The 20,620-nt window shown below is 43.1% G+C and overlaps 2 protein-coding genes across 7 annotated transcripts in view; one reads left to right on the top strand and one right to left on the bottom strand.

Annotated features, from left to right (window-relative positions):
- Nucleotides 1–3,196, top strand: part of cc2d2a (coiled-coil and C2 domain containing 2A) — a 31,889-nt gene extending 28,693 nt beyond the window's left edge. For all 6 annotated transcript variants that reach the window (XM_046300608.1, XM_046300605.1, XM_046300609.1 and 3 more), the window contains 2 exons: nt 1,376–1,553; nt 2,505–3,196. In XM_046300608.1, coding sequence (XP_046156564.1) covers nt 1,376–1,553; nt 2,505–2,693 — 367 coding nt within the window. In that variant the 3' untranslated portion in view covers nt 2,694–3,196. The remainder of the gene's footprint in view (nt 1–1,375; nt 1,554–2,504) is intronic.
- On the bottom strand, nt 2,940–20,620 carry LOC123996841 (F-box/LRR-repeat protein 5). Its single transcript, XM_046300610.1, has 11 exons — nt 20,405–20,620; nt 18,795–19,010; nt 14,398–14,493; nt 7,567–7,762; nt 6,951–7,133; nt 6,666–6,791; nt 6,347–6,495; nt 6,100–6,182; nt 5,277–5,993; nt 5,006–5,154; nt 2,940–4,318 (listed from the first exon to the last, which is right to left on the bottom strand). Exons 1-11 carry the CDS (start codon nt 20,486–20,488, stop codon nt 4,242–4,244), a joined length of 2,076 nt encoding a protein of 691 aa, XP_046156566.1. The 5' UTR covers nt 20,489–20,620; the 3' UTR covers nt 2,940–4,241.

Genomic DNA, 20,620 nt, shown 5'->3' with positions numbered 1-20,620 from the left:
CATGAGAACCAAGATTCAACTCTTTGGCCTGAACACCAAGTGTCACATCTGGAGGAAACCTGGCACCATCCCAACGGTGAAGCATGGTGGTGGCAGCATCATGTTGTGATCTTTCACAAGATTCATGCCGCCAAAAAACTGAGCACCGTCACATAATGTGACGTAAATCGAGCGCGCTCAAACTTCCCATCAAGGTGGCGCTCAGTGTTCAGTGGGAGGCTTGGATGACAAGTGGGGAGAAATCCTTCACTAAAACGGGCCGCATGCGAAGAGCAACTTATGGTGAAGTCTTGCCAGTGGGTCCTGACAGTGTGGAGCATTGTCAAAAAATCCACTATCAGCAACGGGTTTCGAAAGGCTGGACTGCTGCGTGTTGAAGAGGGCAGCATGAGCTCAGCGGAGAATTTGCCTCCGGATGAAAGTGACGAGAGCGACAATGAAAACGATCCAACATTGGATGAAGCAATTCTGAGGCTATTCAACTCCGACACCGAAGGAGATGACTTCAGTGGTTTCAGTGCACCGGAGGAGGAAGATAGTGACCAATGACTTTCTTGGTAGGCTACTGTTTACTGCTATTTTTGTTATTTTTGTTACAAGCCGTGTTTCGTTTAAAGGCTGTGTAAAGTTAATTTGTTTCAATGTACCGGTAGGCACCTGCGGCTTATAGACATGTGCGGCTTATTTATGTACAAAATACATATTTTGTTTGTTTAATTCAGTGGGGGCAGCTTATATTCAGGTGCGCTTAATAGTCCAGAAATTACAGTAGTCAGGATTGAGGGAAAGCTGAACGGAGAAAAGTACATAGAGTTGAAAACCTGCTCCAGAGTGCTCAGGACCTCAGACTGGGGCGAAGGTTCACTTTCCAACAGGATAATGGCTCTAAGAACATCTCCAAGACAACGCTGGAGTGGCTTCGGGTCAAGTCTCTGAATGTCCTTGAGTGGCCCAGCCAAAGATAGGACTTGAACCCGATCTAACATTTCTGGAGAAACCTGAAAATAGCTGTGCAGCACCGCTCCCCATCGAACCTGACAGAGCTTGAGAGGATCTGCAGAGAATGGGAGAAACTCTCCAAATACAGGTGGGTTAGGGTTAGGGTTAACCCTAACCCCAGCTTGTAGGGTCATACCCAAGAAGACTGTAGGCTATAATTGCTGCAAAAAGTGCTTCAACAAAGTACTGAGTAAAGGGTTCGAATACTTATGTAAATGTGATTTACTTTTTTATTTTTTATAAATTAGCAAACATTTTTAAAAACTGTTTTTGCATTGTCATTATTGGGTATTGTGTGAATTGATGAGGGAAATAAACAATCCTTCCCGAAGGCACGCTATATGGAGGTTAACACCTCCACTTCCCTTACCTGTAGGGTTGAGAAGATTCTAAAAGAGAAGATCATGGAATGGCGGCCCCGCCACCCGACCCGCTGGAACCGCTACTGCACCTCCACCTTGCGCCACTTCCTGCCAAAGCTGGAGCTGAGTGGAGGGAGGGATGTGGCCGACGAGCACCGTCTAGAGTTACAGAGTTTACTAGGGGACTACAGGGTGAGTCTGGGCTGGGAGGGACAGGGGGGAGGACAGTCTATGGCTGGGAGGGACAGGGGAGAGGACAATCTATGGCTGGGAGGGACAGGGGAGAGGACAGTCTATGGCTGGGAGGGACAGGGGAGAGGACAGTCTATGGCTGGAAGGGACAGGGGAGAGGACAGTCTATGGCTGGAAGGGACAGGGGAGAGAACAGTCTATGGCTGGAAGGGACAGGGGAGAGAACAGTCTATGGCTGGGGGAGGGGAGACAGGGGGAAGGGAGGGGAACAGTCTATGGCTGGGAGGGACAGGGGAGAGGACAGTCTATGGCTGGAAGGGACAGGGGAGAGGACAGTCTATGGCTGGAAGGGACAGGGGAGAGGACAGTCTATGGCTGGGAGGGACAGGGGAGAGGACAGTCTATGGCTGGGAGGGACAGGGGAGAGGACAGTCTATGGCTGGAAGGGACAGGGGAGAGGACAGTCTATGGCTGGAAGGGACAGGGGAGAGGACAGTGTATGGCTGGAAGGGACAGGGGAGAGGACAGTATATGGCTGGAAGGGACAGGGGAGAGGACAGTATGGCTGGAAGGGACAGGGGAGAGGACAGTCTATGGCTGGGAGGGACAGGGGAGAGGACAGTCTATGGCTGGAAGGGACAGGGGAGAGGACAGTCTATGGCTGGAACGGACAGGGGAGAGGACAGTCTATGGCTGGGAGGGACAGGGGAGGACAGTCTATGGCTGGAAGGGACAGGGGAATGACGTAGTAGTCCTGACATGGAGCGGTCCATAAAACATCCAGTTCTTAAAATGAAATTATGAGCATTGCCTTTTGATGGTCATGGCACTGACATTTGTTATAATTAGGGGAGTTCTTCAGCCTCCCATGTTAGCTCATGCTATGGAAAGAAACGGTTTCCTTGGCTGTGGAACAGCCTCACTGACGGTCTCTATTTCCTCCTTTAACAGATTTCAGGATTCCCCCTGCATCTTCCATTCTCAGAGGTCCGGCCCATTATCGAGGCAGTCTATAGTACAGGCGTCCACAACGTGGAGGCGTCCAATGTGGAGTTTGCCCTGGCAGTTCATGTCCATGCCTACCCTAACAATGTCCTGTCTGTCTGGGTTTACCTGGCCTCACTCATCCGCACACGATAACTCCATTGCAGAGGTATAGACATGCTTGTTTTTCGTAAATGCACTTTACAATATTGTTTACCTGTATCTTTATGAAGAAACGTTTAGAGCACAGCTACCTTTTAGACTACAGTACATATACATGCACAGGAATAATTCGATATTAAACTGCTTATGGCAGTAGGCTGATTATGCAATAGTCATCTAAACACCTAACTCCTTATCTTAAATCGGCATAATGTCAAAATCAAAGCAAGCATACACCGATTAAAACATGTCATTATATTATAACATTATATTAATCTGACCATCCACAATAATCACATTGTGTGCATGTAACCGTAATCTATTGATTTGGTATTGTCATTTAGTCTTGTATTTGAGTGTGATAGCTCTGGATGACACAGAGTTGGGTTTGTTTACCATTCCTATGGAATCACAATTAACTTAACTGTAGCTACCAAATCTGACAGTCTTGTGTTATGTGCAGTGTAATAACAGATTTTATCAAACTTTAAACAAAATACCACATTTGTTTGAATCCTTTACCACATACATACTGTATTTCACACTTTAAATCCAATATACTTTTATTGTTCATAACCAATAGAACTTCTCATGCAGATGGTTTGAACAAGCAAATAATGGGTCTCCAGAAGTTGTGCTATGTATAAAGACCAGCACTCAGTGGATCAGAGTAGTTGCTATTTCTCAAATCTGCTCCATTGTCATTCAACTGTATGTCTAGATCATTTTGTGAAGTAACTGAGAGAGCTTATGTGAATTTCAGTGCCCTTACCATTGATTCATTACACAATGACAAAGGGAAAATATTATCACAATCCAATGTTTCTAGCCACAAAGGAGAAAGATAAGAAGCATTATGAATGTAATTTTAGAGGTTGAAATCCAACATTTGGAATAAGGGTATTACCTGCAGACAAATACCACCATAACTCTATACCTGAAATGCCTGCCCACATCTGAGGCAATTCTAACAGTGATCTGGCCACCTGTCATCTCTAGAAGTGGCATGATCAGTGTTCTCCAGGACTGTGCAGTTTCCTCAGATTCTTAAGTCACTGACGTTACACACCATCTGCCACCATGTGAATCACCACTCCCAACATGTATCATGTGAAGAGAACTCACATCTCAACATTGAATTATCTGATGTTTCTAACTTCAATAAATCAACCAATTAAGACTTACAGCAATCAGAGATCTAAAACAAGGAAGTAGGAGCAGAGGTGTTGGACCTAGTCAAAAACAACAAGTACTTGGTCACGTATAACATCTGCTTTTTTGCAACTCAAATTAAAATGTTAAAGGAACACTTTCTCAATAAGGAACTAGAATTTACATTTGCAGATACTTCATACATCCAACACCCATATTTTTCTAAAGGATTACTTCCTAAAAACAGATGGAAATGTCATGAGTTTATTTTTGTATATCTACAAACTATTTTAAATGACAAAGTACAGAGATTGGTTTATTCCCAGGTGATTAAAGTGCAGATGAGGAACCATTTGGGGGGGGGGGGGGGTTGTAGAGCTGGGTCAAAGGTCACTCTCCAGAGCGACAGCACACCCTGAAGCCACACTGCAGGTTCTGGCAGCCGCTGGCCGTGTCAGCGTGAGGACCTGCAGAGTAACAGAACCGTTAGACCAGTCACTCATACAGTGGGCCAGTTACTGCTGTCCTTAAGAGGGGTCTCACACTTGCCAAGATAATCAGCGATCAAGCGGTTGACGTGTATCCTTCAAACAGCAAGCATAACATCAGTTTGTTGTTCACCAATGTCAAAGCTTGCTAATAAGAGCTGCCCTCTTCCGATTGACTGTTGACCAACGTGGAGTCTCCTTATTTCATAGAAAATGACTGGTAGCTAGGTTGGTGATTTCTCACCTAGTGTGAGTCCCCAGTAATGTGGACATGTACCTATTGCCAAGTTGGACTTCTGTCCACGCTCTTGGTTCAGAAACAATGTTAAATGGTTTACACTAATACTATGGCGTTAAGCATTAAGTTGTAGTGTACACTGAATGAGTTTCTCTGACTACCTTAAAGCCCACTTACCTTCCACCTCATAAGATCAGCAGGGCTGTTACATAAGGAACTTACACTGGGAAACGAGCTGTACAGGTGAGAATCGGAACATTGATACTGGTATACAATCCACCACCAAAATTCATCCATACAACTCGATATGATACATAATGCTCTTCCTACACATTTGTGCAACATTCAAGTGTATAACATTGCATCACTTAGTTCTATTTTTTGAGAGGTTATTTTCCCCTAATGTTGTAAACTAATGTGTACATTACCGTTGATGTTGTCGCAGTAGTAGAAGTGTTCATCATTGAGGGCAGGACAGGCTGACACCAGCTCCTGTAGCCCCACCTCAGTGATGAGGAGACATCCAGACAGGTTCAGATGCTCCAGGTGAGGAAGCCCTCCACGCTGAGACAGTGTCCTGAAACACACACATAGATTTTATGTCCATAATACACTCACTCATTCCCTACTCAAAATCTATGTTAAAGCAATGTTTACATAGGTGGAATACATAATACAGAGGGGTCATAAGCAGTTTACCTCAAGCCCAGGTCTGTGACCTGATAGCATCCAGACAGGCTGAGGAACCTTAGTGAGCACCGACCGTCTGACTGATCAGTTCTGTTGTCACACTCCAGGCACAACTGGCCCCCAGAGGAGCATTTAGTCCGAAACTCTGCCCCTGCACTGCCCCTGGTGGTGTGAGACTCATACTGCAGCCCTCCTAAAGTCCTCAGGGCCGTCTCACCAGTGCAGCAGGTGGAATGGCCACAGCCGGCCTCCCCATGCCCATACTGCTGCTGCCTGTAGGAGGTGCTAAAGCCAGTCCTGAAGCCCCCCCTCCTTCTCCTACAGCAACACGACAACCCCCCTGGCTGAGTCTCCACAAAGCCCCGCACCTCAGGGGTAGACACTCCCCTGCGTCGGTTCCACTCCGCAGTATCCTCGATGTCAGCCAGCTCCAAGGGGTCCAGGACCCAGACTCTGGTGGGGCTGCAGGGGGCTCTGCCCAGTCTCCCTGGCCACTGCTTGAAGATCAGGACCTGCCGGCTGTGCCCAGTCGGACGGAGGCTGCGCTTGTCGAGACTGATGGGAGAAGGAGGGCTCTTCAGAAGCTTGGCTCGTCGGTCAGAGCAGGTGGGAGATGCCAGGTCCCCAAGACCCAGGGACAGCTTCTTCAGTGTGCGGTCAGTGATCTTCTCACAGCCTGAAAGGTCTAGGTGCTCCAGAGAGAGACATGCCCACAGAGATGACCAACTGACAGACAGAGAAAAATATATATAATTAGAAAAGACAAAATGATTTTAATAGTACATCACACCATGTAGTGTTCAGCATAATTGGTGTGGCACGGATGACATACCTGTCAAAGGCGGAGTCTGTGACATCAGTCTGAGTGAGGTCCAGGTGGGTGAGATTAGGACAGAGACTGAGGATCTGACGCACCTGCAGCAGCAGACACCCATATACATACAGATCATTAACCTACACTCTGCCATGTATAATCTATTCAGTCTCAAACATCCTTCATTCATATGCACCCAGTGTTTCTCAAGGCTCTGCTTTATTTATGTTCTAGGCATATGATCATGAATATTCTTGGTCCATACCATCTTACTGGAGACCGTAGAGCTGTAGGCCAGAACGATGGACCTGACAGAGGAACCCACAGCTGGCAGAAGGTTCTGGATCATTCCATTCAGTAGCTTCTTCTCCCTCTGAGCAGCACTTCTAGCCAAGGAGTCTTCACAAGATGCATCTAGACAAGGGAGAATGTGGATAGAAAAGAGGACCATTTTCTAGAAGTCATATCCAAACAGTTCACCCAAAATCAGTAAACACATCTGTGTCACTTCAATCAAACTATGCATTCACTTGATCGTATCAGATGTACTCCTGACAAATACATTAGACTGACTGGTAACTCACCAGACTCATCCACATCTGCATCCTCATCCCACTCCTGGTAGGCCTTGCCCTCATCCTGCAGACTTTTCACCCACTCCTCATCCGGCTCCTGGTTCAGATCATCTGGGGGACCGCGATAGTAATCCCCTGGGAAACAGACACAGAAGGCACACACTCAGAAACTGTTTTCTTAATGAGAAAGGTGAAGTGTCAAAGGATTGTATTGGTATGGCAGTTTTTCTAGTGTTGACTGCTTTCCCATTGGAGGTGATAAAAGTATACAAAGGTAAAGGTTGATCTTTGTACCTCTGGCCCAGCGTACAGGGTAGAGGTGTCTCCACAGAGAGCCAGTCTTGGCCAGCTCAGACCAGGCAGAGCACACCTGGCCACAGTGACACAGGTCCTCAGGGCCCAGGTAGCGGAACAGACACAGCAGGACCTCTGTGGGCAGCTGGGAGATGTGGGCGGAGCACAGCTCTTTCTCCAATTCTGAGGAATGATAATAAGCAGAGTTTTATAGTGTTCACACTGAATTTAAGTACAGTTCTTATAAGAGTCTAGAAGTGACATGCTTCTCTACAGTTACAGTAAATATAGACATCCAAGAATCATTGTTAGACCGCAGCACACAGTGGGAAATGAGGCAGCAGCATTGTGATTCGGCGGTCCGTAAAAATGTTTTTGGTAAGGGTTAGAGCCACGCCTCAAAGGAACATTTGGTTATGGGAAATTTGTGGTCAGTATTAATTTCCTAAACAAGTACTGATCACATCCTCCAATTCAGCATAGTTATGAGGAAGTTGGGATGTATGTTCTTGAAAAATATTAGGTAAAAGGATTGTGTAGGGAAAGATAGATAGGGTAGATATCACAAAGATGTGTACTAACTAAGAAAGATAGTGAAGGGGTCTGTCTGACTCACCATCATCAGTCTTCTCATGGTCAGCATACTTGAAGGCCTTATGCAGCTCCTCTGCCTGGCTCCACAGACTGAGCCCCTTCAGCACCTCTGCTGCACAGTTCCATCGCTGCTGGCTACTGTGCTGCGCTATCACCTGCTTCTTGATGTCTTTCAGCTCCTCATAAGTGAAGTACTGCATCAGCATGGGCTGGAACACCTGGATATACACATTAATTTGCATTACACACAAGCACATGCAAAACAATGCATTACTATAGAAAATACAGAAAGACCCACAGTTCTGAACATGTTATACTTGCTGGTAGGGCTGTGGCGGTCACTACATTTTTTCCAGACAGTTAGTGCCATGCAAAAAACTACCGGTTCACGGTAATTTACTGTTTATTAACATAAACACGTTTCGCATCGCCAGGCCTCCACGAATACAAGCTGCATACAAGCCGCTGATCCGTGCCTTTGGAAAATCTATAAAAGTCTAATAAATCAATTTACACTGGACAAAAAAAACAACATGTAACAAAAAAAATAATAATAATAATTTTACTGAGTTACAGTACATATAAAGGAAACCAGTCAATTGAAATAAACATCTTGGGACTTAATCTATGATTTCACGACTGGGAATACAGAAATGCATCGGTTGGTCACAGATACCTTAAAGGAAAAGGTACAGGCATGGATCAGAAAACCGGTCAGTATCTGGTGTGACTACAATCTGCCTCATGCAGGTGACATGTCCTTCGCATAGAGTTGATCAGGCTGTTGATAGTGGCCTGTGGAATGTTGTCCCACTCCACTTCAATGGCTGTGCAAAATTGCTGGATATTGGCGGGACCTGAAACACGCTGTCGTACACACTGATCCAGAGCATCCCACACATGCTCAATGGGTGACATGCCTGGTGAGTATGCAGGCCATGAAAGAACTGGGACATTTTCAGATTCCAGAAATTGTGTACAGAGCCTTGTGACAAGGGGCTGTGCATTATCATGCTGAAACATGAGGTGATGGCAGAGGATGAATGGCATGACAATGGACCTCAGGATCTCATCACGGTATCTCTGTGCATTCAAATTGCCATTGATAAAATGAAATTGTGTTCATTGTCCGTAGCTTATGTCTGCCCATCCCATAACCCCACTGCCACCATGAGGCCCTCTGTTCACAACATTGACACCAGAAACCGCTCGCCCACACAATGCCACTGCCATCTGCCCAGTACAGTTGAAACCGGGATTCAGTTATGATGCCGAACTGCAGTCAGGTTGAAACCTTGGTGAGGACGACAAGCACGCAAATGAGCTCACCGGAGACAGTTTCAGACATTTTTCAGTTGTGCAAACCCAGTTTCATCATAAGCCAGATGTGAAGGTCTTGGACTGGCCGGTTTACACGACGCCTGAGGTTTGGAGGTCAGTTAGACATATTGCCAAATTCTCTAAAACAATTTGAGGCGGCTTATGGTAGAGAATTTAACATTTAATTCTCTGGCAACAGCTCTGGTAGACATTCCTGCAGTCGGAATGCCAATTGCATACTCCCTCAAAACTTGAGACACCCGTGGCATGTTGTGTGACAAAACCACACATTTTAGAGTGGCCTTTTATTGTCCCCAGCCCAAGGTGCACCTCTGTAATGATCATGCTGTTTAATAAGCTTCTTGATATGCCACACCTGTCAGGTGGATGAATTATCCTGGCAAAGGTGAACTGCTCACTAACAGGGATGTAACAAGTATGTGGCCAAAATTTGAGAGAAATAAGCTTCATGTGCGTACAAGAAAAAAAAAAGAGGCTCATGAAATATGGGACCAGCTTATGTTGCGTTTATGTTTTTGTTCAGTATAATATACACCATATTTTAGTCAGGCCTAAAGAAAAATTATGATATGAAGAAAATGTATTTCAGAAGAACAGAATGAGTTGGCCTACTGTATGTTATGATTTTATAATAAGAATATAATTGAACTTAGTTGAATAAAATAGAAATGATATTTCTCCCATTCCGGAGGGAGTGAAGTGGCCATGTGGAGCGTAAAAGTGATCATTTAGAGTTTATTGGCAACTTTAGTTGGGAATAATACAAACCTTAGAATGTCTTAGAAAGCAAAACATATATGGCCTGCATGACGCGACTATAAGCTATTGATGATTTGAGAAAGCTTGCACTCGTATTACTTAGAATGTATTTAGTGTTGTTTACACTGCTCCAAACAGGCAGAGAAATAATATTGTAATCTAACAACACCTGGTCACACAATACTCACTAAGTCAAGTGTCTTCCACAGATCTGACATTGCCTTTCCCTCCTGAGCAACCAGTAAACATCAGTTGAGGTTTTTTTTCACGTCCTCCACATCCACTTTGCTGTCGACATCATTACAGTGTTCAGAGTTTGTTATAACCAATTTATTGATGCGATTATGATAGGCTATAGGTCAGGCCCTATTGGTCACATGCATTTTTTAATTTTACTAAGCAAGTCAGTTAAGAACAAATTCTTATTTTCAATGACGGCCTAGGAACAGTGGGTTAACTGCCTGTTCAGCTCAGGGATTCGAACTTGCAACCTTTCGGTTACTAGTCCAACGCCCTAACCACTAGGCTACCCTGCCGCCCCATGCGATGAATACATGTTTCACGTAAAGAAAGCAAGGGTTGAGGGAATAGGGAAATTAGGGATTTTGAAACAAGTAAAAAACTAAATGGCTGAAGTGAAGTTGCAGCTTCAGCACAATAAATACTTTCTGTGATGTGGTGCCTTTTCACTGCAGTAGGGGGGACAGTCACACAGGCAATCGCTGTTTGTTTAACACAGTGTGATTGAGCTCCCGATTAATTTTGTGTGTCTTAATTATTTAACCAAACAGTGTGCTTAAAGCATCAGACAAGCTCAGTGCATATGCATGTGATTTTATTCAAACACATAGGGTGTGTCTATATATGAAAAAATAAGTTTCAACATTTCGACCAATTGATTGGTCTAAAGCACAGGACGACTCTCGGTCAACCAAGATTTTGTTTTGTCGGGGACAGCCCTGTTAAGAACACATTTCACTCCACACATCAACCACTGTTTGTGCACTGCCCTATGGGACTCCCGATCACGGCCGGTTGTGACACAGCCCAGGATCAAACCCGGGTCTGTAGTGACGCCTCTAGCACTGAGATGCAGTGCCTTAGATTGCTGCGCCACTCGGGAGGCCCTGACAGGTAATATTCTAATATTCCACCCAAACTCTGTATGTCATGGGCTCTCCAACCCTGTTCCTGCAGCTAACCAGTGCTTAATTTAGGTACCAAGTGAAATCTGTTCGGGAACATCAATAGTAAAATGTTTTTGCAACAAAACATATTTCACTAAACTCTTGACAGCCCCTCTGCGAGCTCAAGAAAGGAATAAAGGAGAGAGCGGAGATGGAAATGCACAGTGGTGAGATTCTGCATAGCTAACGGTAATGTGTCACCCGATTAATTGTAAAAGTCCTATTACTAGGCTATTCAAAAATCTAATTCACTATAATTGTAGGCTAACTTTAAGTCACCCTGCACAAACAATGAACCAACAGCATTGCCTAGGGCTATATGTTCTCTACCTGAATCATGGACAGAGATTTGGGAGCGTAGCATTAGGTAACCAGTCCATCCAGTATACATAATAATACAGTCCACAGATTTGTTTAATTTTGTAGTATAGGCTAGACCAATTATGTGCCAAAGATCTTTTCTGATGTATGTTTCTATGCAATGTGTAATAGGTTATGTATTGTATAACGGCACAATCATAACTTCCATTCATTGTTTTTCAGGCTTGGGCTTAAAAGCCTACACACAAACTGTAATATGCTTATGTTTGTCTTGAATGAATCATCACCTTAGAAAGCGATGTCCATTTTGTTGTGTTAGGCTTTGAAACAACATCCACAATGACGATGTTTTACACTCAGTTTCAACCTGCTGTTGAACTTTCCTTCAAATTGATCGCTACAGGGACGTGAGTTTTAAAGCACAATACTATTTTGATGATAAGTGTCTGATGTGATTTTTGAATACATTTGCATTGATGTCAGAGTGGCTAGAGGGACAATTAGAGCTCTGAGTACCAGGCCATTAGGACCTGATGGTCATTAGCAAGTTGGGTACTACCAAAGCATGTCCAGAGTGCATAAGAAGAAATTACCGTGACTCAATGGTCACATGGAATTTTACTGCAGTCATGACTAATGACTGTCAGTGTGGTGGTAATACGGTCACTGCAACAGCCCTACTTGAAGGTATCCATTCATGGACCATTACACTGGATATACACTACTGTTCAAAAGGTTGGGGTCACTTAGAAATGTCCTCGTTTTTTTGAATAATAAAAAAATAAAAATTGTCCATTAAAATAGCATCAAATTGATCAGAAATACTGTGTAGACATTGTTAATGTTAGCTTCATTAAAAATAACCGCAAAGCACCATTCTCAACGTCAACAAATCTCAGACTGGCGAATAAAAATAAAATATTAAGATGCGCAAAAGAACACAGACACTGGACAGAGAAACTCTGCCTAGAAGGCCAGCATCCCGGAGTCGCCTCTTCACTGTTGCTGTTGAGACTGGTGTTTTGCAGGTACTATTTAATGAAGCTGCCAGTTGAGGACTTGTGAGGCGTCTGTTTCTCAAACTAGACACTCTAAAGTACTGTACTTGTCCTTTAGCTCAGTTGTGCACCGGGTCCTCTCACTCCTCTTTCTATTCTGGTCAGAGCCAGTTTGCGCTGTTCTGTGAAGGGAGTAGTACGAAATCTTCAGTTTCTTGGCAATTTCTCGCATGGAATAGCCTTAATTTCTCAGAACAAGAATAGACTGAAAGTTATTTGTTTCTGGCCATTTTGAGCCTGTAATCGAACCCACAAAATTCTGTTGCTCCAGATACTCAAATAGTCTAAAGGCCAGTTTTATTGCTTCTTTGAAATCGGGACAACAGTTTGCAGCTGTGCTAACATAATTGCAAAAGGGTTTTCTAATGATCAGTTAGCTAATCCAAGTTTATCATTTTAAAAAGGTTAACACGTGCCATTGAAACACAGGAGTGATGGTTGCTGATAATGGGCCTCTGTACGCCTATGTAGATATTCAATTTTTAAAATTTATTTTTTAAATCAGCCGTTTCCAGCTACAATAGTCATTTACAACATTAACAATGTGTACACTCTATTTCTGATCAAGTTGATGTTATTTTAAATGGACAAAAAATGATATTTTCTTTCAAAAGCAAAGACATTTCTAAGTGAACCCAAACTTTTGAACGGTAGTGTAACAAATATGTACACCGCTCAAAAAAATAAAGGGAACACATAAACACAATGTAACTCCAAGTCAATCACACGTCTGTGAAATCAAACTGTCCACTTAGGAAGCAACACTGATTGACAATAAATTGCACATGCTGTTGTGCAATGGAATAGACAACAGGTGGAAATTATAGGCAAGACACCCCCAATAAAGGAGTGGTTCTGCAGGTGGTGACCACAGACCACTTCTCAGTTCCTATGCTTCCTGGCTGATGTTTTGGTCACTTTTGAATACTGGTGGTGCTTTCACCCTAGTGGTAGCATGAGACGGAGTCTACAACCCACACAAATGGCTCAGGTAGTGCAGTTCATCCAGGACGGCACATCAATGCGAGCTGTGGCAATAAGGTTTGCCATGTCTGTCAGTGTCCAGAGCATGGAGGCGCTACCAGGAGACAGGCCAGTACATCAGGAGACGTGGAGGAGGCTGTAGTAGGGCAACAGCCCAGCAACAGGACCGCTACCTCCGCCTTTGTGCAAGGAGGAGCAGGAGGAGCACTGCCAGAGCCCTGCAAAATGACCTCCAGCAGGCCACAAATGTGCATGTGTCTGCTCAAACGGTCAGAAACAGACTCCATGAGGGTTGTATGAGGGCCCGGCATCCACAGGTGGGGGTTGGGCTTACAACCCAACACCATGCAGGACGTTTGGCATTTGCTAGAAAACACAAAGATTGGCAAATCCGTCACTGGTGCCCTGTGCTCTTCACAGATGAAAGCAGGTTCACACTGAGCACATGTGACAGACGTGACAGAGTCTGGAGACGCCAGGGAGAACGTTCTGCTGCCTGCAACATCCTCCAACATGACCGGTTTGATGGTGGGTCAGTCATGGTGTGGGGTGGCATTTCTTTGGGTGTGGGGTGGCATTTCTTTGGGAGGGGGGGGGGCGCACAGCCCTCCATGTGCTTGCCAGAGGTAGCCTGACTGCCATTAGGTACCGAGATGAGATCCTCAGACTCCTTGTGAGACCATATGCTTGTGCGGTTGGCCCTGGGTTCCTCCTAATGCAAGACAATGCTAGACCTCATGTGGCTGGAGTGTGTCAGCAGTTCCTGCAAGAGGAAGGCATTGATGCTATGGACTGGCCCAAGTCTGTGAGACCATCCGCCACCTCATCAGGAGCATGCCCAGGCGTTGTAGGGAGGTCATACAGGCACATGGAGGCCACACACACTAATGAGCCTCATTTTGACTTGTTTTAAGGACATTACATCAAAGTTGGATCAGCCTGTAGTGTGGTTTTCCACTTTAATTTTGAGTGTGACTCCAAATCCAGATACATTTGATTTCCATTGATAATTTGTGTGATTTTGTTGTCAGCACATTCAACTATGTAAAGAAAAAAGTATTTAATAAGAATATTTCATTCAGATCTAGGATGTGTTATTTTAGTGTTCCCTTTATTTTTTGAGCAGTGTATTAATACTGTACACAGAAAGTCCTACATCAGAATACCCTACATATAAATGACTTGTAGATTATTATATCATACCTCTTCCTCCTCCTTCATATGGGGTAAGAAGTCCTGTGTGAATGCCTCAAGTCTTTCCTTCAGCTGCTGGGCATAGTTGAGCTGCTCATTTTCACTCTGCAAATATATCAAACATTACACATCAGACACAAACTACTGACTGTCATTCACTCCCCCTAAGAATGCCAGCAATCCTCCACTTCTGCCAAATCAACACTGTCAAACATACAAGAATCAACAGACCAGCAAAACACTCAAATACTTTCCCTTACAGGATAAGAAAATAAACATGTTTGAGGCTAAACTTGAAATACCCTCGATTTAACTGAGCAATGTTTTCCTCCAATTCATGCATTTCATCAACAAATCTGTACTCTCTAAACCAAAAAGCATTCTAATGGCATTTACAAAAAATTTAACAGTCTTGTTTATGAGGTTTAATTAAAACATTATTTCCTCTCCTAGTTGAAGACTAAATCCCACTGCCCAAACAGTGGAATTTTCATTTGTTTTTTAGCAAACTGGGCCTGGGACAGACTCCGGGTTCTCCTCGGGATATTTTTAACAAGGTGGTGCTGCTGAGGAACACCTGCAACTGCAATTTCCTGCAATCTAGAGCAACAAAAAAAAATGCAACAAAAAGCATTTGAATTAGGCTACCTCTCTAAAAACACATTTTTCTGTCTATAAACGATGTCCACAGGCCCATTTAATGCATGTTCTGCTTGGCGCTCTCTACAAGCTACAAAATAAAGTACCTCCTAACACCAAACATATATATCATAATTGTATACAAGAAACATAATGCCAAGAACTCAAAAGATCTCTCAATTATTTTATTTCTGTTCAAAATGCATGCATCTACCATAGAATTGCTAACCATTTCTCTTTTCTGAATTGAGGCATATTGTTCAATTGTGTGTTGCGTTTAGAAAACGCCAGTTTCACTAAAGTAAAAAAGTGTTTAAACGGTTATCAGGAAACCAAGACCTTCTTTAACCACTGTTGTCATTGTAGTACATGGGCTTGCTCCTACCTAAATGTCTCTGATTTGGTCCTGCCGTACATACCTACACGTACGCTACAGTCACAAGATGCAGGCCTTCTAACTGTCCCTGGAATTTCTAAGCAAACAGCTGGAGGCAGGGCTTTCTCCTATAGAACTCCATTTTTATGGAATGGTCTGCCTACCCATGTGAGAGACACAGACTCGGTCTCAACTTTTAAGTCTTTATTGAAGACTCATCTCTTCAGTACGTCCTTTGTTGAGTGTAATCTGGCCCAGGAGTGTGAAGTTGAACGCAAAGGCACTGGAGCAACGAACCACCCTTGCAGTCTCTGCCTGGCCGGTTCCCCTCTCCACTGGGATTCTCTGCCTCTAACCCTATTAGAGGGGCTGAGTCACTGGCTTACTGGTGCTCTTCCATGCCGTCCCTAGGAGGGGTGCGTCACTGACATGATCTTCCTGTCTGCGTTGGCTCCCCCCCTTTGGGTTGTGCCGTGGCGGAAATCTTTGTGGGCTATACTCAGCCTTGTCTCAGGATGGTAAGTTGGTGGTTGAAGATATCCCTCTAGTGGTGTGGGGTAGAGGTCGACCGATTACGATTTTTCAACGCAGATACCGATTATTGGAGGACCCCAAAAAAGGCGATAACGATTAATCGGACGAGTTAATAAAAAAGATTTGTGATAATGACAATTACAACAATACTGAATGAACACTTGTTTTAACTTAATATGATACATCAATAAAATACATTTAGCCTCAAATAAATAATGAAACATGTTCAATTTGGTTTAAATAATGCAAAAACAAAGTGTTAGAGAAGAAAGTAAAAGTGCAATATGTGCCATGTAAGAAAGCTAACGTTTAAGTTCCTTGCTCAAAACATGAGAACATATGAAAGCTGGTGGTTCCTTTTAACATGAGTCTTCAATATTCCCAGGTAAGAAATTTTAGGTTGTAGTTATTATAGGAATTATAGGACTATTTCTCTCTATACGATTTCTATTTCATATACCTTTGACTATTGGATGTTCTTATAGGCACTTTAGTATTGCCAGTGTAACAGTATAGCTTTCATCCCTCTCCTTGCCGCTACCTGGGCTCGAACCAGGAACACATCGACAACAGCCACCCTCGAAGCAGCATTACCCATGCAGAGCAAGGAGAACAACTACTCAAAGTCTCAGAGCGAGTGACGTTTGAAATGCTATTAGCGCACACCCCGCTAACTAGCTAGCCATTTCACATCGGTTACACCAGCCTAATCTCGGGAGTTGATAGGCTTGAAGTCATAAACAGCGCAATGCTTGAAGCACAGGGAAGAGCTGCTGGCAAAACGCACGAAAGTGCTGTTTGAATGAATTCTTAGCGAGCCTGCTGGTGCCTACCGTCGCTCAGTCAGACTGCTCTATCAAATCATAGACTTAATTATAACATAATAATACACAGAAATACGAGCCTTTGGTCATTAATATGGTCGAATCCGGAAACTATCATTTCGAAAAAACAAAACGTTGTGTGAAATACAGAACCGTTACGTATTTTATCTAACGGATGGCATCCCTAAGTCTAAATATTGCTGCACAATCTTCAATGTTATGTCATAATTACATAAAATTCCGGCATATTAGTTCGAAATGAGCCAGGCGGCCCAAACTGTTGCATATACCCTGACTCTGCGTGCAATGAACGCAAGAGAAGTGACACAATTTCACCTGGTTAATATTGCCTGCTAACCTTTCTTTTAGTTAAATATGCAGGTTTAAAAATATATACTTCTGTGTATTGATTTTTTAAAAAGGCATCGATATTTATGGTTAGGTACACATTGGAGCAATGACAGTCCTTTTTCGAGAATGCGCACCGCATCCATTATATGCAACGCAGGACACACTAGATAAACTAGTAATATCATCAACCATGTGTAGTTATAACTAGTGAATATGATTGATTGATTGTTTTTTATAAAGAGAAGTTTAATGCTAGCTAGCAATTTACCTTGGCTTCTTTTGCATTTGCTTAACAGGCAGGCTCCTAATATAATAATAATATATGCCATTTAGCAGACGCTTTTATCCAAAGCGACTTACAGTCATGTGTGCATACATTCTACGTATGGGTGGTCCCGGGGATCGAACCCACTACCCTGGCGTTACAAGCGCCATGCTCTACCAACTGAGCTACAGAAGGTCCTAGTGAGGCAGGTGGTTAGAGCGTTGGACTAGTTAACCGTAAAGGTTGCAAGATTGAATCCCTGAGCTGACCGGGTAAAAATCTGTCGTTCTGCCCCTGAACAAGGCAGTTAACACACCGTTCCTAGGCTGTCCTTGAATGTGTTCTTAACTGACTTGCATCGTTAAATAAAGTAGTAAAAAAAAACGTTTTTTTGAAAAATCAGCGTCCCAAAAAAATTGATTTCCGATTGTTATGAAAACTTGAAATCGGCCATTCCGATTAATCGGTCGACCTCAAGCGTGGGGGCTGTGCTTTGGCAAAGTGGTGGGTTAAATCCTGCCTGGCTGGCCCTGTCCTGTATAGTCGGACAGGTCCACAGTGTCTCCTGACCCCTCCTGTCTCAGCCTCCAGTATTTATGCTGCAGTAGTTTGTGTCAGGGGGCTAGGGTCAGTCTGTTATATCTAGAGTATTTCTCCTGTCTTGTCTTGTGTGAATTTAAGTATGCTCTCTAATTCTTTCTTTCTCTCTCTTGAGGACCTGAGCCCTAGGACCATGCCTCAGGACTACCTGGCCTGATGACTCCTTGCTGTCCTCAATCCACCTGGCCTTGCTGCTGCTCCAGTTTCAACTGTTCTGCCTGCGGCTATGGAACCCTGATCTGTTTACCGGACGTGCTACCTGTCCCAGACCTGTTGTTTTCAACTCTCTAGAGACAGCAGGAGCTGTAGATGATCGACTATGAAAAAGCCAACTGACATTTACTCCTGAGGTGCTAACATGTTGTACCCTCGACAACCACTGTGATTATTATTATTATTTGACCCTGCTGGTCATCTATGAACATTTGAACATCTTGGCCATGTTCTGATATAATCTCCACCCGGCACAGACAGAAAAGGACTGGTTTCTTCCTAGGTTCTAGACATTCTAGGGAGTTTTTCCTAGCCACTGTGCTTCTACACCTGCATTGATTGCCGTTTGGGGTTTTAGGCTGGGTTTCTGTACAGCACTTTGAGATATCAGCTGATGTAAGAAGGGCTTTATAAATACATTTGATTTGATTAGTAATATTACATGCCTGTCTGTAGGATGAATCACTACAGTGATAAGTCTACCATTTCATAAAAAGCATGACTCAATTGGACACAACACAAAGCCTCAAGGGCAACAGGGATTATTTGAGAGCCTTTTTCATAAATGTCATTATGTTAGTGTCAGTGCTTCTGCTGATATCACCTTAACGCTTCTCAGCCCTTTCTCAAACAGGGACAACATCTCTGAGAGCTTGTTGTCGGAGTGTACATTATACACATTGCAGCTGCGCTGCTGCAACAGGCCGATGATGTACTCATTCTCAATCTGTTCATGCATCTTGAACTCCTTGAAGGTAGCACACAGCGACTGAAGAAATGAGCGGAAGTCATTGTTGTTGGAGAAGTTGGTCTGTGACAGCTGTTGTAGAATGGAGAAAAATAACATGTCAAAGTTACTCAGATAACAAAAGTATAAAGTTGTGTGTTGCTAATTAACAAAGTGTGTGTATGTGTGTACTGTAATATAATAATTTAGTGGGGACTTATATTTGTCCTATTTAATACATATACAAGTGTGTATAAATGCTCATGTGTGAATTGGATATGTTTTTTTTTGCATATCCCAACTCCCCCCACTGTATTTTTTTATAAAGCTATAGAAGTGCATTTATTAACATATACAGTTGTTGTTGTCACATGTAATCTATTACAGATGTATAGTTTTTAATAAATACTAAATAAATCATTATGTGAGCTAAATATGAGAAAATAAACATTTTCCCTAAAGTATATTTTTTTTGGAAAGCTATGTTATGTTACCCATTATAAACAAAATACATGTAATTTTGCCCTTAAAAAATGTAATTGAAAAACTTCCTTCTGGGGAGTGCCAATATGGCTGATGGTGGCGTCAAAGCTTATTACGTGCCATAGCAAGCATTAGCAATCCAGGGTTTTTATACATCACTGGGAGTAACATGTAATCACAAACAAACGAACTATAATCTATAATAAACTATAATTTATCTTGGCCAGGTCGCAGTTGCAAATGAGAACTTGTTCTCAACTAGCCTACCTGGTTAAATAAAGGTGAAAAAAATAAATAAAATAAAAAAATTATCAGTTACATTAGCAGCAAAAATACTGTAATCAAATTACATACTTTGAAAAACGAAATAAGTACTTAATAGATTACTTTTAAAAATCCAGAAAGGATGTGTGAGAAAAAAATACATTATGACACCTTTATGTTGACATTCAATTCACCATTGAAAAAAGCGCAAATGTATGTTTTGTTCCACTTGAGCGAGGCTCACCACAGTCCAGACTAAATGCGTTTGATTGATCATTTTAGTCTTCTTCTAATGCCGCATACGGGAAAAGTAAATCATATTAAATTACTGAGTTTGGGTATTCCAAAAATGACGTTACTGGTTACAATTTGACAGGTAACTAACGTTGGTAGCCAACTAACAGATTACACTAGAAGGTATTCTCCAACCCCGCTAGCACAACGTGTTGCATAACAACGTGACTCGCAAACTTCAGACTGGTTAATCCACGTAACTAACTAGCTAGAACTGTTTGCTATACAAGTTGGCAAAAGTATAATGTCATTGAAGTTGCTAGCCAGCTAACATGCAAGTTGAGACATTTCCCAAGTAACGTTAGCCAGCGACGGACATAACTATGCCAAAAACACAACACCCATTTCTCCGACTAGCTAGCTAACCACTGCGTAACAAATAACAGGCAGAATGCTAGCTACATAGCTTACGTTATTTGGGCAAATTCATATTGCTTTATACAGACCTTCTCACAGTAAAGTCCCACCAACTGTTTCATTCGCCAGTGTGGCCCAGTGAAAACATCCACCTCGTCGGGAAAAGGAGCCATCTTCACTCCATAGAAACTAATCAGCACTGACTGAGTTGTTTCTTGCGTCGCGTATTAGATGCTAACTGGTTAGCTTAGCATTGGGGAAGTGATAATGGGCATGCGCACGCCTGTTTCTCCACGTACCAGACA

The sequence above is a fragment of the Oncorhynchus gorbuscha genome, linkage group LG15 (assembly GCF_021184085.1).
Source record: "Oncorhynchus gorbuscha isolate QuinsamMale2020 ecotype Even-year linkage group LG15, OgorEven_v1.0, whole genome shotgun sequence".
Taxonomy (NCBI): Eukaryota; Metazoa; Chordata; class Actinopteri; order Salmoniformes; family Salmonidae; genus Oncorhynchus; species Oncorhynchus gorbuscha.
The sequence above is the reverse complement of the archived record's forward strand: the minus strand, read 5'-3'. Positions and strand labels throughout refer to the sequence as shown.

Excerpts from the sequence above, each read along its gene's own strand:
- LOC123996841 (XM_046300610.1), bottom strand. The coding sequence starts at position 20,488 with ATGGCTCCTTTTCCCGACGAGGTGGATGTTTTCACTGGGCCACACTGG. Across the intron at positions 5,994-6,099 it reads ACAGACTCCGCCTTTGACAG|TTGGTCATCTCTGTGGGCAT; the intron begins GTATGTCATCCG and ends TCTGTCTGTCAG. Across the intron at positions 5,155-5,276 it reads GTCACAGACCTGGGCTTGAG|GACACTGTCTCAGCGTGGAG; the intron begins GTAAACTGCTTA and ends TGTGTGTTTCAG.